General features: G+C 42.8%; 3 protein-coding genes across 4 annotated transcripts in view; all 3 read left to right on the forward strand.

The window, feature by feature from the left end:
- The window catches only part of ERGIC1 (endoplasmic reticulum-golgi intermediate compartment 1), a 60,759-nt gene extending 52,256 nt beyond the window's left edge, over window positions 1–8,503 (forward strand). For both annotated transcript variants that reach the window (XM_075766731.1, XM_075766730.1), the window contains exons 9-10: window positions 585–707; window positions 6,446–8,503. In XM_075766731.1, coding sequence (XP_075622846.1) covers window positions 585–707; window positions 6,446–6,553 — 231 coding nt within the window. In that variant the 3' untranslated portion in view covers window positions 6,554–8,503. The remainder of the gene's footprint in view (window positions 1–584; window positions 708–6,445) is intronic.
- A 2,692-nt stretch (window positions 8,504–11,195) lies between these two features.
- On the forward strand, window positions 11,196–15,356 carry RPL26L1 (ribosomal protein L26 like 1). The gene is made up of 4 exons (XM_075766397.1): window positions 11,196–11,327; window positions 12,392–12,564; window positions 13,309–13,449; window positions 15,185–15,356. Exons 2-4 carry the CDS (start codon window positions 12,397–12,399, stop codon window positions 15,311–15,313), a joined length of 438 nt encoding a protein of 145 aa, XP_075622512.1. The 5' UTR covers window positions 11,196–11,327; window positions 12,392–12,396; the 3' UTR covers window positions 15,314–15,356.
- Window positions 15,357–16,654: 1,298 nt separating this feature from the next.
- ATP6V0E1 (ATPase H+ transporting V0 subunit e1) lies at window positions 16,655–27,836 on the forward strand. Its single transcript, XM_075766637.1, has 4 exons — window positions 16,655–16,856; window positions 19,141–19,188; window positions 24,422–24,549; window positions 27,311–27,836. The coding sequence occupies exons 1-3, from the start codon at window positions 16,753–16,755 to the stop codon at window positions 24,513–24,515; spliced, it is 246 nt and encodes an 81-aa protein (XP_075622752.1). The 5' UTR covers window positions 16,655–16,752; the 3' UTR covers window positions 24,516–24,549; window positions 27,311–27,836.

A 27,836-nucleotide genomic window follows, 5' to 3' on the forward strand; every position in this document is an offset into this window, starting at 1 on the left:
GCTTTCAACATGATTTTTAAACGTGGTTTAAACATGGGTCTACTGACTCATACTGAGTGGGCAAAGCATTCACATTGTTGGTCCCAGTGCAAAGGGGGCCTCACAGACAGGAGCTGCTGCTTGCTGTTCTGAGTGCATGGACAAGAAGGGATTTTCAGGTTCTTGCAAACTAAATTCTGTTTGTTTGATTAATATCCCAGTATACGATTTACATACTGACAGTACAGAAACTTCACCTGCAACCACCTAGAGACTGCTTGTATTTAGAGCAGATCTAAGGTAGAAAAATCAGTCACAGCCTTTCTATTTACTTCTGTAACTTAAGTGAAAGTGAGAGTAAGCGCCATCACTCTCTGTTCCCAGCTATGTCATTATCAGACTGTAAAGAAATTATTTTCCTATTTGATAAGGATGGGGAGTGGGCAGTCGTACAGGACTTAATTGTTTGCTTCTTTCAGTCTGATCATTAGTACAAAACAGTGGAGTAAGGCCCAGATCCACAGAAGCAGTTTTGTTGCAGACATTCTATCTGGAATGAGATTGTTCACGTTTTCTGCCATTTTCCCCCCACTTTTCTTTTCTAGGAGTACGTAGCCTACAGTCACACTGGCCGCATTATCCCAGCTATCTGGTTTCGTTATGATTTGAGCCCTATCACAGTGAAATACACAGAGAGGCGACAGCCTTTGTACAGGTTTATCACATCGGTGAGTTACTCTAAACCTCTAATTATCCCTTCTGCCTGCCTTTCATTTATCTTCTGAGCCTTTCCTGTCCAGAAGAATTGAGTTTCTGCTTCAGAGCGTTGTGACATGATTGAAATAAAGCAGTACATCACCACAATTGTACTGAAGTATACATGAGGTAACTGGTAAGCCCTGAACTCTGTTTAGGCAGGATGGGCATTATTGCAGCATGTCAGAAACTGGGAAGTAAAGCTAAGGTGGTATGCAGTAAAGCAGGCTGCAATAAACCGTCCCTAATGATGAGATCTAACTTGCAGAGAATGCAGGACAGTTGTTTTACTCAGTGCTGCTGCTGCTTGGCTTAATATGAGTATGCCAGTTCCAGGCATTTAATTCTGGGTAGAAGTAAAGAGGAGCTGCATTATCAAACTCCTGACGAGTTTTGATCTATCCAGATAACATCCTGCAGTACTGATCTCAGCATCTATAACAAAGCTGTACTGTCCAAACTGCTAGCTAGGCAAAGAGCTATTTAAAGATCTTCCAGAACTTTAAAAAATGTGTCCTGAGGGAGCTGGCTTAAAATTTAAGCTGCAGTCTGCTGTGCCAGTGAGGCATGGTAGAATGTGAAGTAGTTGATAAATTGGCTGGAATGAAGACCTCGGATTTTGATTTTTGAACTGTTTGAATATTTTAATTGGAAGTAACATAAACAGTGTGGCTGTGTTGCACTTAAAGATTTTGATTTTGCAGATTCTGATAAACACCAAGTTCCCTTCACTTCAGAAATGCATGTGATCTCCAGGATACACAAATACCAAGAGAAAGGGGCTTGAAGCAAAGTCTAAATGTTGTGGTTTAAGACTTTCTCTTCTTAGCACATCTGTTTGATTTCAAAACATAATCCTAAAAAAGGTCAAACATCAGCATTTTGTGACTTGGCATCTCATACTGCCTCTACTTCTTTCCCTAATAACATGCTCTCAGGTTTATTACACATCTTGTTGGGAGTGAGGGTGTGGAGATGTTTCTAATGGGAAACAGTGTTTGGAAATGATTGATAACTGGCATTATTCTTTGTCATGTCTGTTGCGAGCATTGATTTGCTGCCGATATGCCATTATATGCATATAAATAACATCTTTGTTGAATTTGACAACTGTGCTTCAGAGTTTATGTAAGGAGTCCACAGGAGAGGCTTTCCTCACTGGTTGTCACAATGACCTTTTGGATTTGAGATGGCCCCAGCTAGAGTTTTGCGCCATCCTGTCTATAAAGTTAGCCAGGTGCATGCTGGCTGCTAGACTGCTGAAGAAGAGCTTTAGAATTGATTTTTGTCTACTTGGTTTGGTCTATAGTCTCAAGTAGCTCACTTGGGGCCATTCCAGTTGAACGTCCTCCCTATGGAGATATGTGGATGACACTGCTACCTGCAGTCGCTGTTACGCAGTAGGTCAGACAGATGCGCCAGACCCTTTTCAGACTTGCCTGACTTAAAGTCAGATCCTTGTTACAGATGCCATGCTGTGGCTATCAGTCTGGACCATCTAGCCCCGGTACAGATGACCTGCTCTTGCTCTTATTTAGGCTGGAAGTGTTTTACAGCGGGGCAGCTGTGGCTGTGTATGTGCTACACTGAAAGCTGGTGGCAATGAAAAGGTTGGAGGAGGGGAGCAGTGCTGCAGAGGATCAAAACACCTTTTGTCCTAGGTTTTCTTGCCCTGTTCTGATGACGTGATGTGTTCCGTTGTCCTTTCCGCTGCTTTAGCCCCTTCCTGTATCTCCAGCGTGGCCTTTTGCATCACAGTTGCTCTGGAGACCAGTTAGTGATTATCAGCGCTGGGCTGAGGTCCAGACAGAGATTGTGCTGGGGCATCTGGAGTTGCCGAATGGGGCTGGCCACGGAAAGCATCAGCTTTCTCTGAGCAGCCACTGCTTAATTTAAAAACCACGAGAGGGGCTTGGGGTGGGGGGTGGGATTACTTGCGACTCCTTTTAGTGAGCAAGTTGTTTACTAGGTCACCCATGTGGCTTTCAGTAAATTTAGATGTAAACTTAAATTTAAATGATGCATGATGGGGGAGGATCCTGTGGGCTTGAAAGAGACTTCAGCAGAGTTAGGGGTGTAACACAGTGTGTGGCTGTGTGGCCGTCTGTCACGGGAAACAGTGTTGATGTTGGAGGGAAGGATACGCTGTTGAGGGACGATCCCAAGTGGAGTGATCAGATGAGAGAAGGGTATTGGCTGTTCAGCAGAGAGCCAAAGGAATCTCATTCCGCTGCTGGGAAGGTTATCTGATGCTCTTTGTTAGTAATGAGTTTGCCCCCAAAAAACTTCAGTGACGCTAGAAGCAGTAGTATAGCACCATAGCAGTGTTCCCAGTTCTTCCATGTTCCCAACAAACCCACTCTAACTCATGCCTGCTCCCTGGGTTTTTGTGGGATGAAGAATTATCCTAATTTTCTGTACCATGTGAGAGGTGCTTCCTGTGCAGGACAAAAGGCATTGGTTTAACATAGATTTTATTTTACATGTCATGCTTCAAAAAATTCAGAAGGTAAGATTTTGTATTACTTGTGGGTCAGTGCTCCCACTGTCACTGTGCTGTGAATTTGCCGTGGATCCTGGGGTTAACCACAGACACCTGGCACAGTGTTAAACACAGTAGTTATTGCCTGTTAAACCGTACTGCTTAAAATCAAGGCATCTCCCCATAAAGAGCAGCCATTCATGGCCTCATGGTTGAGGTTATAGAGCAAGGGGGAAAATTTCACTGCTGAAAATTTATGAGTTCCTGTAAGAGGCCAAACTGAAAGAAGGTTTTATCATGAAGTCAGTCTAGGGGCTGGGAGGGGAGAGCAGGCAGAAAACAAGCCAAAGTTCTGGTGAAGCATCCAAAATCCAAAGAAAAGAATACATATTTTTTTTCCTGATATGAGAGGACTCATCTGCCCTATAGGTGTGAAAAAAAATTAAACTGGAAATAAGGGGGTGGGGCAGGGGGAATGGTTGCAGGGAGAATTATTTCAGCCATGGGACCTGTTACCAACAGGTATCATAGACTCAGTCCTGTGACATTTTTAAAACCAAGACAGTGTTGTTCTATAAGATGTGCTGCAGGTCAGCCAGAAATCTCTGGGTGGGATCTTGCAGCTTACCTTAGTAGGAATTACCTGGGGGTCCTACTGGTCCCCTCTGTCCTTAAAAGTAATTTTCAGATTTTAAGACATCCCAGAAGTCCACAGTCACGTATCTGACACTTGCCTTTCTGTCATCGTGCTTGCAGCCTTGCCTCCTCCTACACATCCACTTGTGTTTTCCTTTAGACTTCAGCCTGCACCTCAGCCACTATCCTATATCGTATTCTGTTCAAAACCTTCATGTGTACCCCACGTTGGTCTCTCACTGCTGTAATTATTACACTTCTATATTTCTTTTCCTTTCTTCTTTAATGGTTGGGCCTGAGTCAAACTGTAACCTCATGGAGCCAAACGCAGATTATTTCCAGTATAAAACTCCATTAAATATAAATAAGTGCATGATGCCTAACCTCCTTCACTGCTGCTAAGGAGCAATGCTCCATACATCTTAGAACTGTGATGATAAAGAAACACGATGGTGCAGCTTCTGTGCTGACCTAGAGACCAACCCTGGCACTGCCTTTTTTTGTTGCAACGAAACAAGAGGGCTGTGTGCGTGCTGGGAGGCAGGCTCCAAGCGAATGCCAGGTGTGTGTGACTCATAAACACTCAGCAGTACAGAGCTGTGCAGATGAATATACATTTTTTCTGTTCCCCACCCCCTTGCACTGCTGCACTGAAATCAGATTTTCCTACCATATGATGCAAAACTGTAGCATTGGACGGTTTTTTTTGTTGTTTGCGGTGTAACATCCCCTATCAGCTGAGCTGCTCTGGACTGAAATAACCTAACTCCACTGTGGTAATTTTCCCTGAAAAGTCACCCTGCGTCATGTTCCAAGGGATAGCAAGGAGGGGGGCACAGGGGGCAGGAGCTGGACTTGTCCCCTGAAAATACTAACTTTGCCTCGGGCTGGTGCTCATGTTTCTGAAGCCTTTATCTCCTGGAATGCCAACTGTCCTGCAGAAGTCATGTTTGCTGCAGCTCCTCATTTCACTGAGCTCACTAAACGCAAATATCCCGGTTATAAATATGCATGTAAATGAGTGCTTTATTTCTTGCTGCCTTCGCTCACCATTAATGAACTGTTTGTTCTGTTGCCACTGCTAACTCCCTGCCGATCTGAACGCTGCTGTTCTTACGTTACTCTTTTGTCCGTAACTTTGCCCGTGGGGTGTAGTGCTGTGTGGGAGAGGAGACATGGTACGGTAGGTCTAGTGTGGCACCGGTTCCCTTCTGTGGCAGTTGTATTGCATTTCCCTGATCCCCTGCTACTGATTTGGGGTTCCTCTCTCTCTCTCGGCTTCTCACTCACAGCAAAATCTGCCTTTTCCTTGGCGGGCCCCTCTCAGGAGATGAGTTCTGTATCTTGTCCCTTTCTCACTGACCTGGTATCTCTTATTCTCAGAGCCACCTAATCCTACGCAATATAAAAGACCAAATTAAAAGAGCATCACAGTTATGAAGTCAAAAATGTGGGAGTTAGAAAATGCCAGGCCCTGTGTAATTATAAGTTGGCTGTTAAACGTTATTAGGTTACATTATTGTGTATCATACTTTCCGTGTGTACCCTGCCTTGTTCAGCGCACAGGATGGGGTGGCAGCCTGTGAGCAGCGTTTCTTCCCATCCTACGGTATGTGACTGCTGCCTTGTTACTAGCAGGTGGTTTGTATTAACCCAGTCCTGAGTACAAGTCTCGTATTTCCGCAAGAACTCTGAGACAGCTATTGTCATAGGATTGAACCCTTCAAATGCGTTTTCCCTCACGGCTTCCCTGGGAGGCAAGTTTGGCATTGTCTCCATTTCATAGATAAGGGATTGAAGCAATGCGTTGCAAAGTCCGTAACTGGTGCCCCCTGATTTTGGGTGCTCCAAGCCAAGGTACCCTTAGTTTGACATGGCAGATTACTTTTGTGGTTTTCTAGCACTTGAGAACTGAAGTAAGCTGTTATGCTAATCAGGAGATTAATTTTTTCCCTAACTCTGTTCTTGAAAATGATTACGTGTTTTTACTGATGTTTAAATAATTCTACCCGAGACATCTTGCATGGAAAACTCTGGCCCACAAAGAGTTAAGTTGGCAGTGCTTTTGTAAGCAGCCGGTGTAATGGAAAGTGTTAGACAGCATTAGCTGTAGGTGTCACTGGTAGCTAGGTTTCTCTGTTAGTCACTGCCCTTCACATGCTATTTAAGTGTCTTTTGCCTGTTTGCAAATGCCGTATCTTGTGAAATAGGGAAAAGACCACAAGGCCATGGTATTTATAATAGAAAACAGTAGTAGGAAGATATGAGCAACACAGAGCTTCTAGAAAGCTTTGTTAGGTGGAGTTTAGCCCAGAAAGGAACAGCCTTCACACTGTAGGCTCCTAGGAGCTGGGATTTAACATTGGCTCAGGCTGTGATGAGTTCAGGATAGCACTAAGTTATTCCACTGGAAGGAATGGTTTTCCTGAATGACTGTCATGTAATTACGTCCCCCGTGCTGTTACCCAGTTCTTACTATGCTTCCAGAAAGTACCCTAGCAGTAGGCAATAATATCCTTCCCCCCAGTTTCAAGCTGCGTAAAAGTTTCCCTCATCACTGACAAACCTGTTTCCTCTCTCTGTGCGTTTCAGATATGTGCCATCATTGGAGGAACATTCACTGTAGCTGGGATCCTCGACTCCTGCATTTTCACAGCATCAGAGGCCTGGAAGAAGATCCAGCTGGGGAAAATGCAGTAGCAGTGAAACTCTACCCCAGTCTCCAAGGACAGGAGCAAAAATTGAGAAATCTACCACTACCTGTTTTTGTCTTTATTTTCTATTTGATTGAATCAGTAAGTTTTTCTCCAATCAGGCTGTTCAGTGAAGACGTCTTCAACAAATCAAAGAAATCTCCATGCATTTCAGAGCTCTCAGAGTGAAAAATCAATGGAATCAAGGCATGGATTTCGATTCTCTCCCCCCCAGAAAGAGAGGTTGAAATGCCATATGTGAAATATACTGTCAGATCTAAGTAAGGATGACAGTCTGTTCTCTGGGAGGTTCCTATGGCAGTGTACAAACTAGGTAGTAGATTGCAAAGAGTTGAGCTGTCTTGTGGCACTTTTTGGAATTCTGTTGGATTTGCATGATTAGACAATCGACTTTTGTATAAGGCAAAATTATACGTTAGGAAGAAATTCCACCCGTGGTGCCAAAAAGGTGATGTATCTGTTGGTGAGGAATGGAAAGTGTTAGTCCCCGTAGCAAACTTTAGAGACAGAGGGCAGAAATATCATCAAGAAATGTTTTGTGCATTTATTGAAAGCTCTTTTGTTCAGATATGACCTTTCTAATGAAATGAGCAAACAAGAAGAGGAAGCCTTCCCCCAGCTACCTTTTCCTGGGTAATCTGTGATCCAGGCAGCGGAGGGCCTTTCTTTTACTCTGGATGTAAAAGTGGTTTCATTTCTTCCCAGAAACTGAATATCCAGTCTTGTGTTTACAGGTGGCATGAAGTAAAAACCAAACTGAGCAACACAGTTTTATGTGGCCTTTGCTTTGAAAGGGAATAGTTGTCTTTACAGCATTAGCTTTTATTCTTTCTTATATTTTTTAAACACAGACCACCCAACAGTCTGGATTCTGCACTTCCACTTTATTATTATTGTTGTTGTTATTTTGAAAAGAGGTTATATATTCTATGTGTTCAGAAAAATGGTGCAGTCTTCTGGGTGGATGATGAGCACAGCTTACTGTCTTGCTTTGTGTGTGTATATTGAATACACCTGTCAAACACGGGAAGTCTATCTTTTCGGGGTTTGAGGTGCCTCCCGTTTCCTTTAAAATTCAGTCCGGCATCTTTTCCAAGCCCTAGACTGATGCTGTTCACCCCCAGGTACACCAGTAGCAGGGCAGGCATTTCCCACAAGCTGGCCCCTGCTAGGAGTTGTTTTGTTTCATTCCTTAAAATGGTACCTGAGCTTCCGTGCCCATTCATTCAAGCCTTGTCATCTGGGGCCTCCAATAAATGGAGGCTTGAGGGGAGAACTACTGCCAGGTGTGGCTTATGTGTAATGGTAGACATGAGTTCGCTAAAATTAGACCAGTACCCACCAGCGCATTTTCCATAGCCTCCTAAATGTTCCTTGAGTAGTAACAGTCTCTGCATGCTTTGTAAATGTCTGAGCTGAGGATACACAAATTTTAAATGTTCCAGGATGGATAAAAATAGTAAAATAAAATTCTTTAACTCAATCAATGCTGTAAATTCTAAGACGGGTGCAGGATTTCTCTTGGATAATACCTACTGCCTGCTGCCCTTTCCTGGAGGCAAAAGTATCCAAACATTATGCTGTAATAGTATGAATTTTTGAATATTCAGTGTTAATGCTAGAGTCAGATGCATTTCAAAAGTATTCCTAATACATGTCTGTTGAAATTGTCTCATTGCTTTGGAAGTAGGGAAGGTAGCCAGTTTTATCCACACACCAAAAAAAAAAAACCAGCAGCCAACCACCCTCCCGCTGCTGTCCTCTGCCTTGTAGTGACATCAGACAGATTACAGCATTGGAATTTTCCCCCTCTTCTTGTTATGGACTGATTGCTATTACTTTAGGTGTAAACTGGATTGTGTAACTTCCTGTATCTGTTAATGTATGGATAGATTTTATACATTTTTTCCATTTACAAAAATCAACTTGAAAATGAGATGTTTGTCTTCATTTTGGTGCGCGCGTCTGTGTGCCCGCGAGCGGTACCCACTGGATGGCGGCAGCCGCCTGGTGGAAGGCGGGATTTTTCCATTGCAATTGCTTCTCTTGCTGGCTGACGGATTTCCTCTAATCCACTGTGACTAGCTGAACCTTACAGCAAAAATGTCCTAGTTTTCCCTCTTGAATTTGTTGAGTCTTTGCTCACAGCTTGTGAACCCAGTGGATTACAAGGCTGTGATTTTTAATATCTTAGCAGTGCATCCTTCTCCTGAGCTGTGCAAGAGAAGATCTTTGTAGCGCAGTGGATTGTACTGTTAGTTTTCTGAAATTTCTTCCCTGGTACAATTTCTTTGACCCAAACAAGGAAAGCTGGTTGCAGATTCCTTGTGTCCCCTGGCGTGTTATTTCTGCCTGCCCTTCTCTTTCTCCCCATCCTCTTTCTGAATTAAACGCTGCCTTCTGTGCAGTCCAGGCCAGTTCTCTAGACCAGACCAGTGAAATTGTTTGGCTTTTTTTGGAAATAACAGATGCGTACTTCACTCCGCCTGCTTTCTCTGCCAAAATGTCCACTGCAACAACCTAATAAATCACATTTTTTTTTGCTAGATGTGGAAACCAAATTGTACTCAAGTTCTGGCAAAACTCTGCTAAAGAAACAATCTGCAGTTTAGTGCTCTAAACCAGGTCTAGGCCTTTGAGTACTGCCAAGCCAAGGCTACCTTCCGGGTCTGCCTGTAAGTTGTGGCACGCTTGTCCTTCAGACACGGCTGGCTTGGGTCGTGTAACGATGCTGCATCGTGTGTTTACAGAAGAATCTGCTCTGCATCTCTCCAAATGTGAAAGCGAGGTAGTTACTGTTACAGCAGTCCTGCCCCATGCATACGTGTCTCGTTTGATTTCGCTTTTATTTTCCATCACTTTCTAGAGACAAAATGAGCGTCCTTAGGCTTGTAAACATCAATGCAAACAAAAATCATTTCAAGCCATAGTGGAAGGAAAGCCATCAATTCTAGGTGTATTCCTGACTTTGCGCTTTCAAGTCAGTATTTTGACAGAAGTATTTGTGGTTTTCCAAGAAAGACATCCCTGTAGGAAGTAAAATATTTAGAACTTGTATATATTACGGTTTAAGTAAGTCCCTCTAAAGCTACGCTCCATCATACGGTGAGAACTTGTGGCGTAGGATGCTTTGCAACGTTGGAGTTAAAATTTTTAGCTCTAGGGAAAGCTGTGCTTAGGTATATTCTAGGCAGTAGGTGGACTGCTGAGGATTATTTTTTAAGAAAAAAAATGGAAATGGGTAAGAAAACATTTGAAGACATACATTTGTGAATGTTTGACCAGATTTATCAAATACTTGCATTCAACTACTGCTGTGTAAAAAGTGAAATCTGCAGTGTAGATGGTAATGACTGTAGTTAATTTCTGAATATTTCTCATTTAAAGTTGCTTTTTATTTGTGTGATACACAAACTGTTTGGGCTGAAAATGACTGTGATGAGTATCTTCTTTAGAATAGCCGTTTGAAGTTTCAGATGAAATATGTGAATGAGGTATTTCTCAATAGTCCTTGGGAGAGAGGGGCAGGGGAGGGAGGACGTAGCCCTGTAGTGTGTTATGGCAATGTTTAAAGCACAAGTCTTTCGCATTTTTACGATGGAAATTATTAAGGAGTTCTGGCATTTCCCTTTTAATTTGCAACCTTATGTTAATAAATATTAGCCTTTCTAGTTCTATAATTAAAAATAAAACTCTCATGTGTTTTGATTGGCTTCTTGTTGCAGTACTATTGCAAAATCAATCTAAAAGGGCTTTTTTCTTTTGTTTTTAATTATTATTTCAGTGAACCAAGTGTTATCACACAATGAAATCACTGTAAGCCAGGTCACTGCGTAGAAAGTTAACACGAGACTCTTTTGTAATCGGCACTGAGTCATGTCTGGACATTCAGTGCTTGGTTTTGAACAGTACCGAGTGTCCTAACCTCCCTTTTTTTAATGAGAGGTGAGTGGACTGTGCTTGGAACTTGCTGGGTTTGGCTTTAGTCACTGTGCCACTCAGTATATAAAATAACCAGGTTTTTGTTCCCCCCCCCCCTTTAATTTCCTTCTAGCCTTGCTTCACTAAGTATTTAGAAATAAGTGTCTGAGGCAATTATTAAAGATTAAATAGCAAAGGGTTACAACACGGTGAATTTGGGCACTATATATCTGCACCATATTAAGAAACCAATTCCTTTTAAGTATTGCTTCCTGATGTTGGTATCTGCTGTACGTCATCCTCATCAAGGAAGAGATCCTGCCGGCTTCCAATTAACCTGCAGTACAGATCGGAGCTCAGATTTCCAGAAGTGACAGGATAGTGTGAAGGTTCCTTACTCTCCATTAAAAAAAAAAAAATAAAAAAATAAAAAAATAAATGAGTGAAGGCACTGGGAAAGGTGTTTGTCCAACTCTCGGCCTGCCGCAATTCAATCGGGAAACTTTTCCAACCTCTCTTTATAAACCGAACCACCCCGCTCAAGTGTCTGTACCGCTTCTCACCCGATTGATTCATTCACCTTCTGTCATAATTAATTTTCCTTGAGAATGGAAGGAGAGGATACAGGATGCGGGCGGGGAGGGCGCCCGGTACCCGCCCGGGCGGGTCCCCGCCCGGGCGGGTCCCCGGCGCCCTCCCCGCCCCTCTGTAATTTTGGCCTCCGGCCGCCAGGGGGCGTATGTGAACAGGATGTCGCGAGATGCCGGCGGTCGTGTTGAGGAAGCGGAAGTGCTTCCACCTTCCTCTTTCCGGGCGATCGTCGCGGCGGTAGCAGCGGGGTAAGGGCGGAGCGGCTCGGCCTGTTTTAATCCGTCGGCATCCTCGCTGGTGGTGGGGGGGTCTGCGGTGGTAGTGCTGAGGTCCGCTCGGGGAAGCGGTGATGGGCGGCGGGAAGGGGCAGGGTGGCCTCGGGTGTCGCGCCCGGAGCTCTGAGGCGGCGCAGCCCAGGCCCTGTTCGTGCGGGAAGGGGCTGCTCGCTGCCTGAGGAGGGGAGCGGGGTTGGCCTGGGCTCGCCGGCCCCGAGGTTGAAGGCGCTGCTGCCGCTCTGGGTCGGGCAGAGCCGGCGGGTAAAGCTGGTGTGGGAGCCCGGCCCTGCAGTTTGGCCCCGGAGCTGTGTTGGGTTGTGCCGTTGGGACTCGGGTAGAGCTCGTACTCCTTTGGCGTGTTGTTTGATAACGGATTGTTCGGTTAACACAGCTCAGGCAGCATACAGTGTTCTGATTTACAGTGTGCCTGGCTTGCCAAACAGCCCAGGCTAGCGTGCACAGGAGGCGCAAGCGCATAGTGCCTGAAAGTTGCAGAGTCGAGCAACAGCATCACTTAATGGATGCGCCTCTGTCGGTCAGGGTGAATTGTGCCATGATGGACAGTCTTGTAGCGCAGTTGTTAAGATTTAAGGAAGGCCGAAGGTGTCATGGGTTTACAAATCTGTTACGTACAACCAGTCTGGTGTTAGGTTTTATTGGAGATACCTAGGTGTGAGTTCCCTGTCTCTGCGAGTCCAAAATACACATTTGCTTTGTAAATGAAGGCAGTATATACTGCAGTGCAAGGTTAAGACTAGTCAATCAGGTGCCCTGACTTCTGAGAGCAGTGAGTTCCAGATTGGAAAGAACAGTCTGATGTGCATGTGTGTAGGACACCTGTCAATTACAGAGTCTTGTCAATTAGGGAAGAAGCTTAAACCTTATTTAAGTCCAGTTTGTAGAGGTATATGAACTACATGTGGGATTAAAAATAGTTAAAACTGCTTTTTTGTGTCCTAGCATACTTTGGGTAGATGGTAAGGCACAGTGTGTATGAGTTGCAAGCATCTTTCTAACTATTGTTTTTCTTTATGCAGCCAAAATGAAGTTCAATCCATTTGTGACCTCAGACCGCAGCAAGAACCGCAAACGACACTTCAATGCGCCTTCTCACATTCGAAGGAAAATAATGTCCTCCCCGCTCTCCAAGGAGTTGCGGCAGAAATACAATGTCCGCTCTATGCCCATCCGAAAGGATGATGAAGTCCAGGTAGCTGCTCTGTCTGTCTTTTAAGTTGTATTGTCACACCTGAACTTCTGTCTGTGTTTTGGTTTTCACATATAGCCTGTGCAGAAGGGAAGGGCTGGACAAATTCAGGTTGATGCTGGAGTTTTGCCATGAGTCTTGCAAAAATCATTTAAGTTAATGCAGTCGTAGACTCGGCCTGTTGAGTGCTTCTTGAGATCACATTAGTGAGAAGGAAAATACAAGGAACACAAGTGTGCTGGCAATTTTACCACGCTTCGGTTATGTGCGTTGGTTGTCATCCTGGATTAAAGGCTTTTAACAATAAAGCACAAAACAAAGAATCGTTTGTTTTCTTTTTGTAGACTCTTTGTATTTGAAAGATCAGTTTAGAAGTGAATCCAAGTTAAGTGGCTTTTTTTTAATTTAAAATGCAATGATAGGTGAAAAACTGATGAAAAACTGTTGAAGTTGACTATTTCTGGTTAAAACGATACGGAGTTCCTCCATTAGGGTTTACTGCAGGGGAAATGAGGGAACAGTACGGTTCTGACCCATTATGTGTTCCATTTTAGTGATGCTGAAATTGCCCAGTAATGGATGTCTTTGTAGCATATGTATACAAAGAGCAGGGTTGGGATTTCAACCTGTGCGGTTGTGGTTTTTTCTTGGGATAATTATAATTGGATACTGTTTCTTAAGGTCTGGTAGTTGTTTAAGGGGTGGTTTTGAAGTATGGGACAGTGTGCTTCTTACGTTTGTGTTTAGGTTGTCCGGGGGCATTACAAAGGACAGCAGATCGGCAAGGTGGTCCAGGTGTACAGAAAAAAATACGTCATCTACATTGAACGTGTTCAGCGTGAGAAGGCTAATGGCACAACTGTCCACGTGGGGATCCATCCCAGCAAGGTACGGCACGTGAAGTGATATGAGGGGACCTTGTTGTTGGCAAGTGAGGACAGTGCTACTGGCATGAGTAGAGCCTTGTTACGGCACATGGAATAACGGATTGAGATAATACAGCATTAAGGGGGGTAATAAAGAAGGAAATGTTACGGTGTCATGATAGTAGAGAAGTGACAATTGAAACCAAGAACTCCTTGACGTTTCTAGGGTTTATTTAGTGGAGAAGCTGCTAGAGACTTTAGACTCTTGCTAAAATACTTCTTTGAAGAGGTTGGAGATTTTACAGCACAAACCAGATCATTTAGAACAATCCCTCATCTTTGCTGTGTGGCGTTTGCACTGGTTTAGAAATGTTTAGATAGATGCTCAGAATTGTGATTTGTTCTCGTGGGCTGTTGTGAACTAAGTTCTTCCGAATCTGGTTTTAGCCTGAAGTGATTTACAATGTTTAGACTTCATGAAAACCAGGCAAAGTCTGCTTACATCATAACAGGAAAACATTTCAAACTAAGCAGAACAACTAGCCAAAACCTAGTTTGAAGCAGATGAAATTAGTCTGCTTCAACCTTGCCACGTGGGCACGCACGCTCAAGTGTTGGTGGAAGAAATCCAGTTGTAACAGGTTTTCTGGTCTAAATGGTTGGTATGTTCAGCAGAGGGAGAGCAGAATTATTCCAAAACAACATAAAGGCTTGTGTGCAGTAATAACATTTGACGGACAAGGTGACATTGCAATGGAGCCAGCGTGCTTACGTGTATAGTAAATAACAGTGGAAGAAATTTAATTCTGTATTTCTGTGAAAGTTTTCTCTAATTGGGCATCAGACCTTGATAAAGCTTTGCATAAAGATTCTTGTTTTTAACGCAAAAGGAATGGAAGAATGTTTTGTTATGAACTTGCAGTGGGGTGGATGAACAGTTTCTACCTCTCCTAGGTAAAGAGGTAGGAATTAATTACAATTAAGAGAGACCTGAATGCACAGTGGAACTGAGGAGTGTGGAGCAAGTACTCCGTTCAGTAATCGCAACACATTTATTTCTTTGCCAGCTTGAGAGGGCACAGAGAGCACTGAGGGCTGCTTATGGCCTGAGAATCGGAGCTTTGGCTTGCTGCTGCTTTGTTAGAAATATCATTAAGGCTGTGGCAGCAAATGGTCTGCACCATTTACCTCTTATGTGTCTGTGTTTGTGATACTCGATAACTGCCTGGCCACTCCGCAGCTGCTCACTAGCACATGTGTTCTTCAGAGCGTCTTTATACCAGTCACTGTGGTGCACGAGCTTTTACTGTTGCCTGTAGTTCTGCCAGATGCATTGGCTGTTCCAAACGGTACAGCAATGATGGGATGATGGCCAGCAGCAGCAGCGTGGTTTTCCAGTGGTCCAAAATTTAGGTGGTACTGTTTAAAACATGGAGAAATTAAAATAGCGATCCGTTACTTGCCTTTGTGGTGGAGGGATCAGCTATATGCTGTGTTTCGGATGGCTGTAGTATCCATCGTGTTTGAGCAGCATAATGGAAGTTAGGTTTATCAGGGACAGTTGTGAAACACGGAGGCAATTCAGTACCTCGGTTCTACACAAACCAAATTAGAAATAAAATTGTCCATGGAAATAAAACTTGGGTAATTTGGTGCAGTCTGTCAGCGGTGATCTTGGGCTATGCTGTGTCATGACAGTTCTGTCAGGTTGCTGTGCTTCAACACTGAAGAGACTAAATTCTTTGTCCTTTCTCTAGGTGGTGATCACGAGGCTAAAACTGGACAAAGATCGCAAAAAGATCTTGGAGCGTAAAGCCAAATCTCGCCAGGTTGGCAAGGAGAAGGGCAAATACAAGGAAGAAACAATCGAAAAGATGCAAGAATAGATGGTTTCCTCCTTGACACCATTAAAGAACTGCTACAATTAAACCTATTGTTGTGTCTTGTCCTTTAGAAAGTCTTGATATGGTGTGTCTGGTTAATGTTTAAATATTCATTCTCATATTTTGATGTTGGCTGTGTAAAAAATACTTCCACTAAACTAAAAAGCTTTTTATGCCTTTTTTTTTGCTTTTAAGAAAACTAAAGACTTTTTCTCCATAAAGGAATGTTTCAACTGTTAGAGTAGTGCAATCCCGAAAATGTGCGTCTCGCCACTTCTGTCTGTCTCTTCCACTGATCTTTAACACTTAGCGGTGTCCACAGTTTTAAATGGACGCGTAAATTCTGGGCACCCTATATATCTAATATTTTATCAGGCATTTGACATAAGCTGTTTCTGGCCGTGAATCTCTTTCTGTAATGCTCTTAAATTATGTTTTTCCAACCATCTTACGAATTTGACAGTAGAGGATGACATTTTAGACATCCACCAGGCGTGTTGCAGCCAAACGCAGCGCTGAATTTGCTGTGTGATGTCTGGGGGTCTTACATTAATGCTGGAGCTTGAGGACTGGGGGGTGACCTCACCAGTGCTCGTGGTTTGAACGGGTTAGCAGTGACGGCAGGGTCGTGCTGTTGCTAATGATATTTTGGATGAGCTTTTCTGTAAGAGGAAATGAGGTTTTTAGCACTTTTATGTGTCTAAGCGTGAGCTGCTGCAGGTTGTTGAAAGCAGCCCTGCAATGAAGGGAATCTTGTGGCTCGGTGAGGGGCCCTCTCGTTGCTGATGTAGAGGGAAAAGGAATTGGGCTGCAGCCTGAACAGCACCGCGGCCTGAGAACCGGGCACTACCTCTGCCCTTCCGCCATCGTGTACCGGCATCAACGCGACGGCCGGTTCAGAAGGCGGGCTTTGGGCGCTGCTGTTTTTACGTAGGCTCGGCGGCGTTGCCCCTCGCGGTTCGCGCGTGCAGACGCGCCGCTTAAAGAGGCTTCACCCTTCACCCCGACTCCGCGCACCGACACGGCCCTTGGCGTTCGCCATTGCCCGGGGGCGGTGCAGCGTGAGGGCGGCACGCTCTCCTGCCGCTGTCTTCCTCATCCTTCCGGGTTTCCGATGACCTCAAAGCCCGCCCTGCTTCCCCGAGCGCTGGCTTCCCCCCGCGGTGGCGCTGGGCCCGGTTCTCCAGACGGAGCCGCAGCCGGAGCCGGGCCCGGGCCGGACCGGCGGCCCCCCGCGCGGGCGGGGGCGGGGCCAAGAGCTCGCGCTCGTCGCGCTGCCAGGTGCGCCACCGCCCGCCGGGCTCCGGTGACGTAGCGGTCGCTGATTGGCGGGCACGGCGGGGCGGGGCGCTGCGGCCGGCCGTGAGGAAGGGAAGGGGAGGGGAGGCGCCGCGCCGGGTCGGACCGAGCAGCTTCCCTCCGCCGCCCCCGCCAGCCCGGCCATGGCGTACGGTGGCCTGACGGTGCCCATCATCGTAATGAGCGTTTTCTGGGGGGTGGTCGGCGGCGTCCTGCCGTGGCTCGTCCCCAAGGGGCCCAACCGCGGGTGAGTGTCCGTGGGGCGGCGGGCGGTCAGCCGGGGCCGCTCCGAGGGGGACGGCGGTGCCCTTCCCTTCCCCCTCAGGCGCAGGGGGCAGTGTGTGAGGAGGTTCCCGGCGGAGGCGGGCCCGGTGCCCCGCGGCAGCGGCGGCCTGGCCGAGTCGCGCCGTGCCCTTCGGGCCTGCCGGGCAGCAGCGGCTTTAGGGCTCCGGCTCTCTCGAGTTCCCCTTTTCCCCCGCCGTCGAGGCTCGGCGGCCGCCGCGGCGCCCTGCGGCGCCGAATCTGCCGTGCTCGCCGCTCTGCCAGGCCCGGAGCCGCCGCCTCCTGCCGCAGTAATGCTGCGGGCTGCTCGTCGCCGTACTGGCGCAGCGCGGAGGGCGGGCGGGCCCGGGGCCCAGGCGCCTGTGCCAGCCGGCGGCGCAAGGCGGGAGCAGACGCCCGTCAGGCCGCCTGAGCGTGGGACCGAGGGCCGGGGCCAGGAGCGGCGTCTCCGGGTTTTAATAATCCGTCACGGGCTTGAGCCTTTCCCTCAAGCGCTGTAAACGTCTGCGTACACAGCGCCCTGTGGCACGGAGATCTGTTGTTAAGTAGCGGTTGAGCAATAGGTTCTTTTTTGTTTTCTTACTTGACGTCTTCTAACTTATTCCACCATCCTCTGGTTTCACGCTGGATGGGACTGAAAAAGTTGCTGTAGTAGATGCCCATTCTGTGCTTAAATGCGTGCTAGTGGCCTTACCCTGCCTGTGTCCTCAGGCACCACAGCTACATCTAAACGGAGACGTTTTTCCTGCAGTGATTGTAGCTGCTCCGATTAAAAAGTAGACAAGTTCTTGTCTTTCTCTTTTCCCTAGGAGGTAATGACTACTTAATCTCTCTTCCTCTCTCTGACATCCCCTCTACTCCACAGGTACCAACTGTCTTTTCTCTTAGTTGTTTATCTAAACTTGGAGGAATTTTCTGCAAGTTCTATTTAGCTCTGGTATTTACTGCCTCAATTTCAAACCTGAAGTGCATTTTATGCCTGAAAGTCTGCCTGTCCTCAGAAATACCTTGGAAATATGTCTTCCAGGCATGTCCTTAAAGTATGTGGGTCATCAACAGATGATCTGTCATTATTCCAAAATATGATTGTTTAACAAATACGAACAGTGTTGTGTTCTGATTTTTGTAGCACGTCTATAGTCACACTGTGTAGTCTGTTAACTTCTCATCATCTTAAACATGGGAAAAAAACCCCAAACCCTCTACCCAAAACCTGTTTCTGAATAGGATTGTTCATTTTCTAACAAAAGTCATCAACGCAGACTTTAACTGACCGAAGAATTCACACTGCATATGCTAAAAATCCCAAACAGTGATTCTGGGACTCCTTGGAAAGGAGGAGTTCCTGAAGCTTAATGCAAGCTACGGTAGCTTTGTAGTATTCATTTGAAAGTTGACAAGATGAATGAATACACATTGATGGATGAAAAATATTGAATGTTATTCATGTCACAAAAGGTTCGGAAGTTACTGACCTAGCATGAGTTTTTGTTACTCAGTTGGGGGGGGGAATACATAGAGGAAAATCCCTTTTTATAATTTTTTTAAAAACCCAAACTACTCCACACTGTTAAGTTCCATGAGCTGCACAGATCACTTATTGTTAGAAAATCTCATTTCATTCTCATTTAATGTGTGTGTATAGCTGCAGTTTTACCATTTTCCATTTCAAGAGCTGCTTGGGTCTTGCTTCTTTTCAGCTTAACTGTTGTGTCTGTCACAGTTTTCTTTCAGCAAGAAAGGAAAATCTTATCCTATAGATAATTTCAAATGGCTTTGAGATTTTATTTTGCATTCAATTTGCAAAACCTGCATTCATGATGTAAAATTAAAAGATACCTTTTGATACTGAAATTTTCTGTAATCAGAATTTTGCAAATGGAGAAAATGTTTATTGTTTACTGTTAGTATTAGAACATCTAGCTTCAGTAGTTTACGAACTTGCTGGTAGAATTCACTGTGAGATGGAGCAAGGACACTGACTGCATAAGATTTTGCTCCTTTTCAGAATGAGTTTTGTTAAATACAGCTGTATACTTCTGTTTGCCAGAGCTGTGTCGGTTATTTTGCAGAGCCTTAGCTGTGCCTCTGCAGCTTACTCAGCTGGAAGAAGTTAGAACACTCATGTTGAGTCACCTTCCATATGATAGAAGTTGAACTTGTTCTTGTTTGGGGTTTTTTTCCTATATATCTTGTGGTCAGTCATAACATGACACCTAATCAGCTGTTTCTCTCCTTCCTTTTTGCAGTGTTATCAACACAATGCTGGTGACATGTGCTGTTTGCTGCTACCTGTTGTAAGTATAAATAATGCCTTGCCTCTTAATCAAGGCACAGTTCTGATGTAATCAAAAGTTCCTTTTTTCTATCTTCAAGACATTTAGGAAGAAGCTTTTCAAGTGTGTCACAGAGATTTAGGCACATGGTATTCTTTGGCCACTCTTGGAACTCTTAATTCTAAAGACCTTCAACCTGCTGAAGAAAATGTTTTCCTGTTGGTGGATACTGAATTAAAACAAACCTGAATTCCTCTTGTTGTCTTCTGACACATAACTGTTGAATAGAGCTCTGATTGACTTGATATTACTCCTTTCCAGTTCACTGGCTTGTTCACTCACAAGTATAATGGCAGTTTGCTGATTCTAGATTTTTTTCTGACTCACAGTAGAGGAATGACTTTCTGCCTTTTTCATTCTTTATACCCTTACATTTATTTCTAAGGTGATAGTAATTTAAACCTACTGATGAGTTTTGTTTCATTAGTTTGGTTGAATATATTCTCAAAATCTGGTAGAGCACTGGGTGGAAAACCTTAGATGTGGAGTTTTTCATATATTAATTTTTGTGACAAACTTATGATGCTTTGATATATTAAGATATATTTATTTTTAAATGCACAGTATATTTTGAAGCTGACTTTTTCTGTAAGAGAAATAGTAGAAGTAACAAAATGACTTGTTGAGGAACTGTCTTGCCCTGTTTGTGCTTTTGGTGTTTGTCAAAAGGTAAGCCAGCTGTAGCTGGAGTCCGCAAGAGAAAGCATGGTTATTGTTTTCTTTCTCTCTCTCTCTCTTTTTTTTTTTTTTTTTAAAGACTGTAGAGACTGATCTTGTCAAAGAAAGTGCTATGCAGAAATAGCTTTGAAAGGTGTTTGGGAAGAATTTGTTATGCAGCATAAATTGGTAAAAGCCTGGTTAGCTCTTTAGAGTTAACTTGTAATAAAATCATTATTCAGAGTTCCACTTGAACCTGAGTAGTATTTGTACTTTCCTGAAGTATTTAAACATTATTTATGCTACTCTAAGGAGCTTAACATGAATATTTAGAGAAATGCATCTCTAATCTCAAGACTCATTCTTAAGAGCTGGCAGCCAAAAGCCATATTATCAGTGTTGGCATGTTCCAGGAGGGGCCTGTGTTACAGGCTTATGCAGGTTTGATCTAGTTTAATTATGTGATATTCAGGTTTTATACAGGTGAGGCCTTTTTTCTTTTTTTTTTTTTTTCTTGGAGCACTTGACACGTGAAGTCTTAAGAAATCATTCTTCTGGATAATTGTAAAACTGCAGCAAACTTTGTTCTGCGTTTTGTATATATGACAGTTTTTTAAATTAAAGTTTTGCTGAGCAGATATAGAAACTTGAGAAGAGCTTTGTAGTGCCAGCAACTTGAATTTAGGGTTGAAAATTCGGAATTCCAGTGCTATGAAGGCCTCCTTGCCTGTACATAAAGTATGTAGCAGCTGAATCTCATGGTAGGTCCCAAATGCTTGGCTAAGAAAACTTATGTTTAAAGTTCTCACTTAAGTTCTTCCTACTCTGTGTTTTAACAGAAATAATGTCCTACTCTTCTAAAATCCTCAAAGCTTAGGGTTTGTTTTCTTTATTGTTTGAAGAAGGATGGTTTCCTTGAAATGGAGGTCACATGGCATCTGCAGAACCCTCTGGATTATGATGGGGAATGTATTTGTTGTCAAATTTCTTAACTTTGAATGCAGTGAAGTCTTCAAATGTACAGTGGTATTTCACTTGTAATTTTAGTGATTTCTTTTTGTTGTTTGTTTGTGGGGTTTTTTTTTACTGAAACAGACCTATTTTAAATCTAGTGTCATTAATGTGATTTATAATCTGTTCTTGCATGTCCAGTGAGGTGGTTCTTTTTTAATCTTGTGGGCTCTGACTTGTTTTCTGTATTACGTTTGGTTTTCTCCAATTACACAAAAAAGAGAAGCAGCACAATCTTACTATATTTTAAATCATCAGTAATTATACCCGACCACATGAATTACATATATAGTGTCTGCTTGCCGGAATAAAACAAAAAGCAGATTCTTCTCCTGATGTTCCAAGATAAAACTTGCCTCATCACACAGTCCTTTTTTTTTCTTTTTCTTTTTTTTTTTCTTCTTCTCTCACTCCTATGAATTCTGTATAGAATCATAAACAGCCCTGGTTGGAAAGGACCTCAAAAGATCATCTGGTCCAACCTTTCTTTCTTCTGTTACATTCAAACATATGTAAGTTTGTTCTTGCCATATCCTTTTCTTTTTTTTGGGGAGGCACTGAAAAAGTTTCAGACCTCAATTTCGGTGACAAGATTCATTTTTCATACTAGACTTGAAGGAAGCCCAAAAGAATGATTTCTGAGGATTCTTTGTTGGATATGTCTGGGTTAAAATAAGTTGTTGTGTTGTCCCAGGTCTGGTCCTTTGTGTGTCCTTAGTAGGTAGCTGGTGCTGTTATCTGCTTTTTAGAGGTGTTTAGAACTCTGCTAGACTTTCTTTCATACTTCTTGAGTTACCTTTCCAGTTGAAAATAGGGAAAAACAATTTCCTGGCTTCATTAAACACCACTTGATAGACAAATTGATTTGCATCAAACTGAATTTGTGCTAACTAAATTTTAAATGTCAATCCCATTTCAACTTAAAGCTGTTTCTTCTGTGTTTAGATTTAACAGTGATCATTTTGAATAATGATATTGGTCACATGGTGCTAATTTAGTTGTTCTATGGAAATTTTTTGCATGGGTAAGTGTATAATTTGTGTACAGATATTGTACCCAGCAGCCTTTTGAGGGAGAATACATAAGCCTCTATAAAATATAAGGCAAAGTATAAGGAGTTACTGCTGGAGAAATTATAGGTTACATCATGTTGTAAGCTACCGTCAAAGTCTAAATCTCTCTTTTGCTGTTTACAAAGCAGCTCCTGAAACAGTACCATGATATTCTCCTCCCAGAGGACAGGGTGCTTGAAAAATGGTATTATTTGCTAGTGATTCTAAAGGGATTAAAATATGGTTGCCCAAATTGACAATTAAAAGAGATAGCAGGACCTTAATTTGTAATGTGCAGCACAGACAGATGGCAGTTATGGTAGAAAGACCTTTTAAAAAATCTTTCTGGTAGAACATGAGGGACTTTAATTTCCTTGTTTGAGCTGGGTAATTAACACTGTTGTAAGTGGTATCTGGTAGAATTTTAAGGACCCGTGGGTGGCTCGAATGCCATACCTGATTTTAGCAACTCTAGAACATTACACATTGGATACAGAGGCTTGCTTTGTTTTACTTTGAATGCCGCGTTTTGTTTTGCATTGTCATGATAGATTATTGTATAAAAGCAGCGTTGCTTAAGCAAAATGTGGGAAAAGCTTTTTCATGACTTGAATGCAAGGGAGTTGTAGAGTTCAGTGCCTAACTACTGCTTTAAATTATTAGGCCCTAGCAGAGCAGGGAGGAGGAATATACTATTGACCTGTAATGGCACTATGGCTCGGAGCTTGGGTATCCAGCATGGTCCCAACAAATAGCTTTTGAAAACTGCACAGTGCTTGCCTAAAGCATGGTTATACAGCTGGGACACATCAATATTTTGAATGTGCTTCCAGCTCATTTAATTCACAACCATGCTGGGTCTGAATTCAGGAAGCATAGAGAGGTGAGATATTTGTGCATAGAGTTCCTTCCTTCTGTACAGTGAGAAAGAGAATAATGTGCTTTAACAGGCTTTTAGTGTTCCTACCCTCCTCCCACTTCTGTTAGTTCAGGGTGCTAAAGGCAGATGGTACAGTGCTCTGTCACCCCATCTATCTGTCTTCTGTATCTGAAAATTAACCCTTGTAAAATAAACGCCGTGGTATTTTTAAGAGCTAATTTGCTTTTCCCTTAAGTAAATTTAACATAATGATTAACATGGTTTCAGAATACATTGTTGTCATCACTTTGGATAGCAAAGTGGAAACATGTCAACGTAAAGGTTATTGGCTCTTCTTGGTGGTGTCTTGCTGATGTTTTAATCGCTTTGTAGAGCCTGCATGTTTCAAGGCTTGCATGACTGATAGACTGCTGCAGGCTCAGCACATCATTTTAACTAGAGTCTTACTTTGTGCGAAACTGAAAGCAGCATTGAAAATAAATATTTGTAAATTTTAAGAGGATTGATGTGTTTTCTTTAAGTCTGGCCCACATCTTTTGCCCTTGGCTGTTCTAGCCATTTTACAGCAGACCTGCACTTCATTTGCTGGTCAAAGCATCAAGGTTTGTGTGGAATTTTCCATGACTGCCTAAGCACTCTGATACATTTGTGGCAGCTCCCATTACAAAGCTGCTCTGCTTTTTCTCCTCCTTACAAAGCATTCTAGAAATAGCAGACAGATGAGCCAGTGTGTTTGCTGAATGTGTTTATATAGTTAGTATTTAACATAGATTTAAATCCATGGAAGCATCCACTGCTTTTTCCGAATCTTGTAATATTTACAAAGCAAATATATCTTTTAACAGTGGAATATTTATTTCTGTTTAGCTTTTCTGGATATTTTCCACAAACTACATTCCTCTTGTTCTCAGTTCTGGCTATGGCTTCTGCAGTGTTAGTTTGTGAACTGCTCTGATGACAAGGCTGCTGTTGCTGATGATGTGGGGTTTGTTGTCATACTGATTTTGTTGGTTATTTTGTTGTTTTGGGGGTTTTTTTTTTGTAGTATTGTACCATTTTGCTTTGGGTTTCTGTTTCTTGATCTCTGTGCCAGGTTTAAATTAACTTTAGTTCAATCTCTGATGAAAAATATACCATGTCTGCTAGTGCAGATTGTCACACACTGAAAACAAGAGCAAACAAGAGAGTGTATGTTTCTCAGAGGTTATTGTTTAAAGGATGCTTCAAAGGCACTGAAAAAAGGTTGGTCTCTCTTATGTTTCTCTCTTCTGAGCCCACAAATACCTAAGTTTCCTATGTCTCAAAACACTTTCCTGTCAAAGTACAAGAGAAATGCTGTCAGGTGGTTTTGTGTTGTTTTAAATTGAACCAGTCAATTTGTTTCAGATGCGGAATGATTCAGTACCAGATCTTCATTGCTGGTATCTGGTCTTTGTGTATGAGCTTGAGTAAAATTTTGATTTGATCCTACACCTTCCTGAAAATAGTCTTTTCTTCTCTGATCGTATTTGTGCTTTGGACAAGCCTTGCCATTATCGTAAGCTTTGTAATTTGGCTGATGTTGTCTCTTTTGGGTTGGGGGTTTGTCTTGCAGTTGGCTGATTGCGATTCTGGCTCAACTCAACCCTCTCTTTGGGCCGCAGTTAAGCAATGAAACAATCTGGTATCTTAAATCTCACTGGCCTTAAGGATGTCTGCCCTCTGCTGCAGTTTATTGACTAGGTGAGTATTATCAGATTTATTAATGTATTTGGTATGTTAATGCTTCAGGAGAAATTGAACAGTTGTGTAAGCAGTGTGTTCAGAATTGCTAGCTGTTTTGCAGGAGAAATCTATCTTTGTATAGGCTGCAACAAAACATATTCTGGATGTTAATCTTGAGTGGATACTGTGAAAAGCTTGGACTGAATTCTTGTACAGTTATTTTTCTCTATCATGTCATGTAGTACTGTGTTCAGTAAGCAGGGTTTTGTAAGGAAAACAGTACACTTTTTCCTACAAAAAACAAAATTGGGCTGGGGTGTCTTTTAATAGCTAGCATAAGTGTATTATCCTAATCTTTAACAATTGTTAAAGCTCTCTTCAAGTCTACTACCATTTCATCCAAGACCTGTACTGATTTCTAAAGCAATGTACAGTTGCCCTCGTTCATCTGGGACGTCAGAGTGAGAACTGCAATTAGACTAGTTCTTTATCTCCTGTCAATGTATAGCTCTAACACTGAACTTAGAGATGTATATTATTTTTTTTTTAATGATAGCCTGTGTCCAACTTTAATCATAGATGAGCCTGGCAGTGGTGATCTGGGTAGTGCTATTGGAATGCTGTTGTTGCAGTTCTTGGGTATGCTTTCTGACATGACCAGCAAAAATAAAAAGTCTGTACTAAAAGTACCATGACAACTTCAGATTTCTCTAGAATGGCAGCATTTGGAGTTGAAGGTTCAAGTGAAGGATAGCTGTGGAAAGAAGTACCCATGATTTCAGTTTTTATGCTTGCAACTGAATAATTAGACACGCTTAGGTTTTTTTTACCTGAGTGTTTTTTTTTTGTCCTTTTAGGTTTAACTGCCTACCCCCTTACTGTTATTACTTTAACTTCTGTTTACAGAAGTCCAATATCAGCAGACAGATGACAGCTGATGTTATAGCTCAGTTAAATGCTGTCTGTAAAGCATCCTGAGCATTTACCCTGAAGCAAAGCTCCACTGCTTCAAAGCAGGCTTCATCTGAACTGTGGTGTTGTCAGACTGTGGTGTGTGTATGTGTCTGTACCTTCTGTTTTAAGCAGCAAGCAGAAGCTAAAGGTAGACTTGGCTCTGGTTCAAGTAGAGGCCTGTAATTAGCTAAGTCAATCAAGCTGAATTTCCTAGGTGCATTTTCACTGCTCATGTGTTAACACATAATCAGTTCGCTAAAACAGAGCCCGATGTATTCTGGTAATGGGCATACAGATCCCTGAATCCCATAGGGTAAATCACTTGCCTGTGATCTGAAATTGAAATGTAGTTATCTGGACAAGTGGATGTCTTGGATATAAAAATTGGGCTTCCTTCTCAGTGATAAATGGTCTGTGTATTGCAACCAGCAAGGACAAACTGAGGATGAGATACAACTCTTGGACTCTGAAAGAGAGTAGACTTACGTTGAGGAGCTGTCATTTTTAAACTTATTAATGGAGAATTTGAGATCTATATAGAAAACGCTGTTGTCTTATATGAAGCAGTTTGTTTTAACTTTTGATATATCTGATTTCATTGGCTTAATTTTGGAATAAAATTAAGATTCTTGTCTTTGTGAAAAAGAACGGTTTGAAAAAGAAAGCATAACTAATAATCCTCAAATATCATAGCTAAATATTATGGGTTTTCTTGCCTTTAGATAGAAATGTGCTGTTACAGGACATACCATTCTCCATGATCTTGCTTGAATTACTCTTGTAGCATTGAGTGATCCAAGCTGCAAGGAGGTGGCTACCTTGATCAGGCTACAGCGTTTGTATTTTGCTGTTGTGTGCCTTGGCACTCAGAGCCTCCTGTTGACTTTCTCACTAGACACAAGCTGTGAATGAGATTCCCTCTGAAGGAGTTGGGATATATCTCTCTGCTGCATGGAATCCCATAAATATAGCTACCACTTCTTGTTTGACAAGGGGGTTTTTTGGCTTTTAAGAAGTGCTTTTCCAGCACTCAGGGTGCATGTACTATTCTTTTTTCTGTCTCCTGTTTCTCTTTCAGTTGAGGTTTGGATGGATTAGTACAGACGATGCAAAGAGTTAAAGAGAATTAAATACTAACTCCCAGAGTGGAGAGATCTTATTTAAAAATGAGGATAATCTAAGCAAACCCATTTTACTTGACTGATGGAGCAGGCTGAAAACGCACACAGGCGGCTACTGCATTTAGTGAGGAGCTTCCTCAGATGCTTACTTAATACACAAGTTTGGTGTTTCTTTTTGGTCAGCATCCCTCCAATTCAAGTGATGGTGATGTATCAGATGACTTGTCTATATAGTCAAGTTAATGGCTTGGATGGCAGTACGTAAGAACACGCAGACTTCGGTAGCTGTGGTAAATATGGGCTGTAGCCTCTCTGAAGCAACATGATCTAACACCACCTTTTCTCCTTAAATTCATCAATTTATAGTCTCTGTTCTCAGACCAGGAACTCTCTTCACGCAAGTGCAAGAAGGGCTATCATCCAGACAACTGGATGCTGTTACAGCCTTGAAAACTCACCAGTAAAATAGCTATTCTACCAGCTTGTAATGTAACTAAAAGTATTTGTAACTTCAGAAACAAAACCGCTAATAAAGCGAGGAAGTAGAGATTATTTTTGAAGCTCCATAAAGATGAGTTATCTACAGTTCTTGACCATTTCTCAGTGCATTTGTGGAATGGAGGTAGTTGTGGTTAACAACCAGGTCTTCAATTAGTAAATTGTCTCCATGGAAAGGAATAATTAAGTTGCCTCTTGCTTTGCAGGTAAAGAAGAGATTTCCTCCAGATGAAAAACTCCACTGCCTCAAAGATGCCCTTAACATAGTTGGTTGGATACCAAGTCTGCATTAATGCCTTAACCTTTCTATTCTGCTTCAAATGGCTTGTTCAAAGCCCTATATTTTTTCTTACTATACCATTTGACAGTGTGCCTAATGCAATTTATACTCCTCTTCGGTACTGTTAAATTTTTGTCTGTTAACTTCAGATGCGATGAAAATTTCTGAAGTTTTTATGGATCATAGACAACTTTCCTGTTCTTTTTACTCACTCCGTAGGAACACTGTATATATCTCACAGGTCTTACATTGTCTGTTGCTGTGCTGTTGACCCCTGTTCTGTTTGCACTTGGAGAAAAAAAAAGTGTGCAATGAAGCTGTGTGAAGAGAGGAGAAACAGTGGTGCCACATGTTGATGGCACTTAGTTTTTAGAATGAGTTGTATTCTTGGGAAATTTGGTCTTAAATTTCTCATGCCTGAAAATAAAACTAATCCTCTACTTTATACAAAA

The sequence above is a fragment of the Balearica regulorum genome, chromosome 14, assembly GCF_011004875.1.
Source record: "Balearica regulorum gibbericeps isolate bBalReg1 chromosome 14, bBalReg1.pri, whole genome shotgun sequence".
Classification (NCBI taxonomy): domain Eukaryota; kingdom Metazoa; phylum Chordata; class Aves; order Gruiformes; family Gruidae; genus Balearica; species Balearica regulorum.

Excerpts from the sequence above, each read along its gene's own strand:
- RPL26L1 (XM_075766397.1), top strand. The coding sequence starts at position 12,397 with ATGAAGTTCAATCCATTTGTGACCTCAGACCGCAGCAAGAACCGCAAA. Across the intron at positions 12,565-13,308 it reads GAAAGGATGATGAAGTCCAG|GTTGTCCGGGGGCATTACAA; the intron begins GTAGCTGCTCTG and ends GTTTGTGTTTAG. Across the intron at positions 13,450-15,184 it reads TGGGGATCCATCCCAGCAAG|GTGGTGATCACGAGGCTAAA; the intron begins GTACGGCACGTG and ends TCCTTTCTCTAG.
- ATP6V0E1 (XM_075766637.1), top strand. The coding sequence starts at position 16,753 with ATGGCGTACGGTGGCCTGACGGTGCCCATCATCGTAATGAGCGTTTTC. Across the intron at positions 16,857-19,140 it reads CCCAAGGGGCCCAACCGCGG|TGTTATCAACACAATGCTGG; the intron begins GTGAGTGTCCGT and ends TCCTTTTTGCAG. Across the intron at positions 19,189-24,421 it reads GCTGTTTGCTGCTACCTGTT|TTGGCTGATTGCGATTCTGG; the intron begins GTAAGTATAAAT and ends TTTGTCTTGCAG.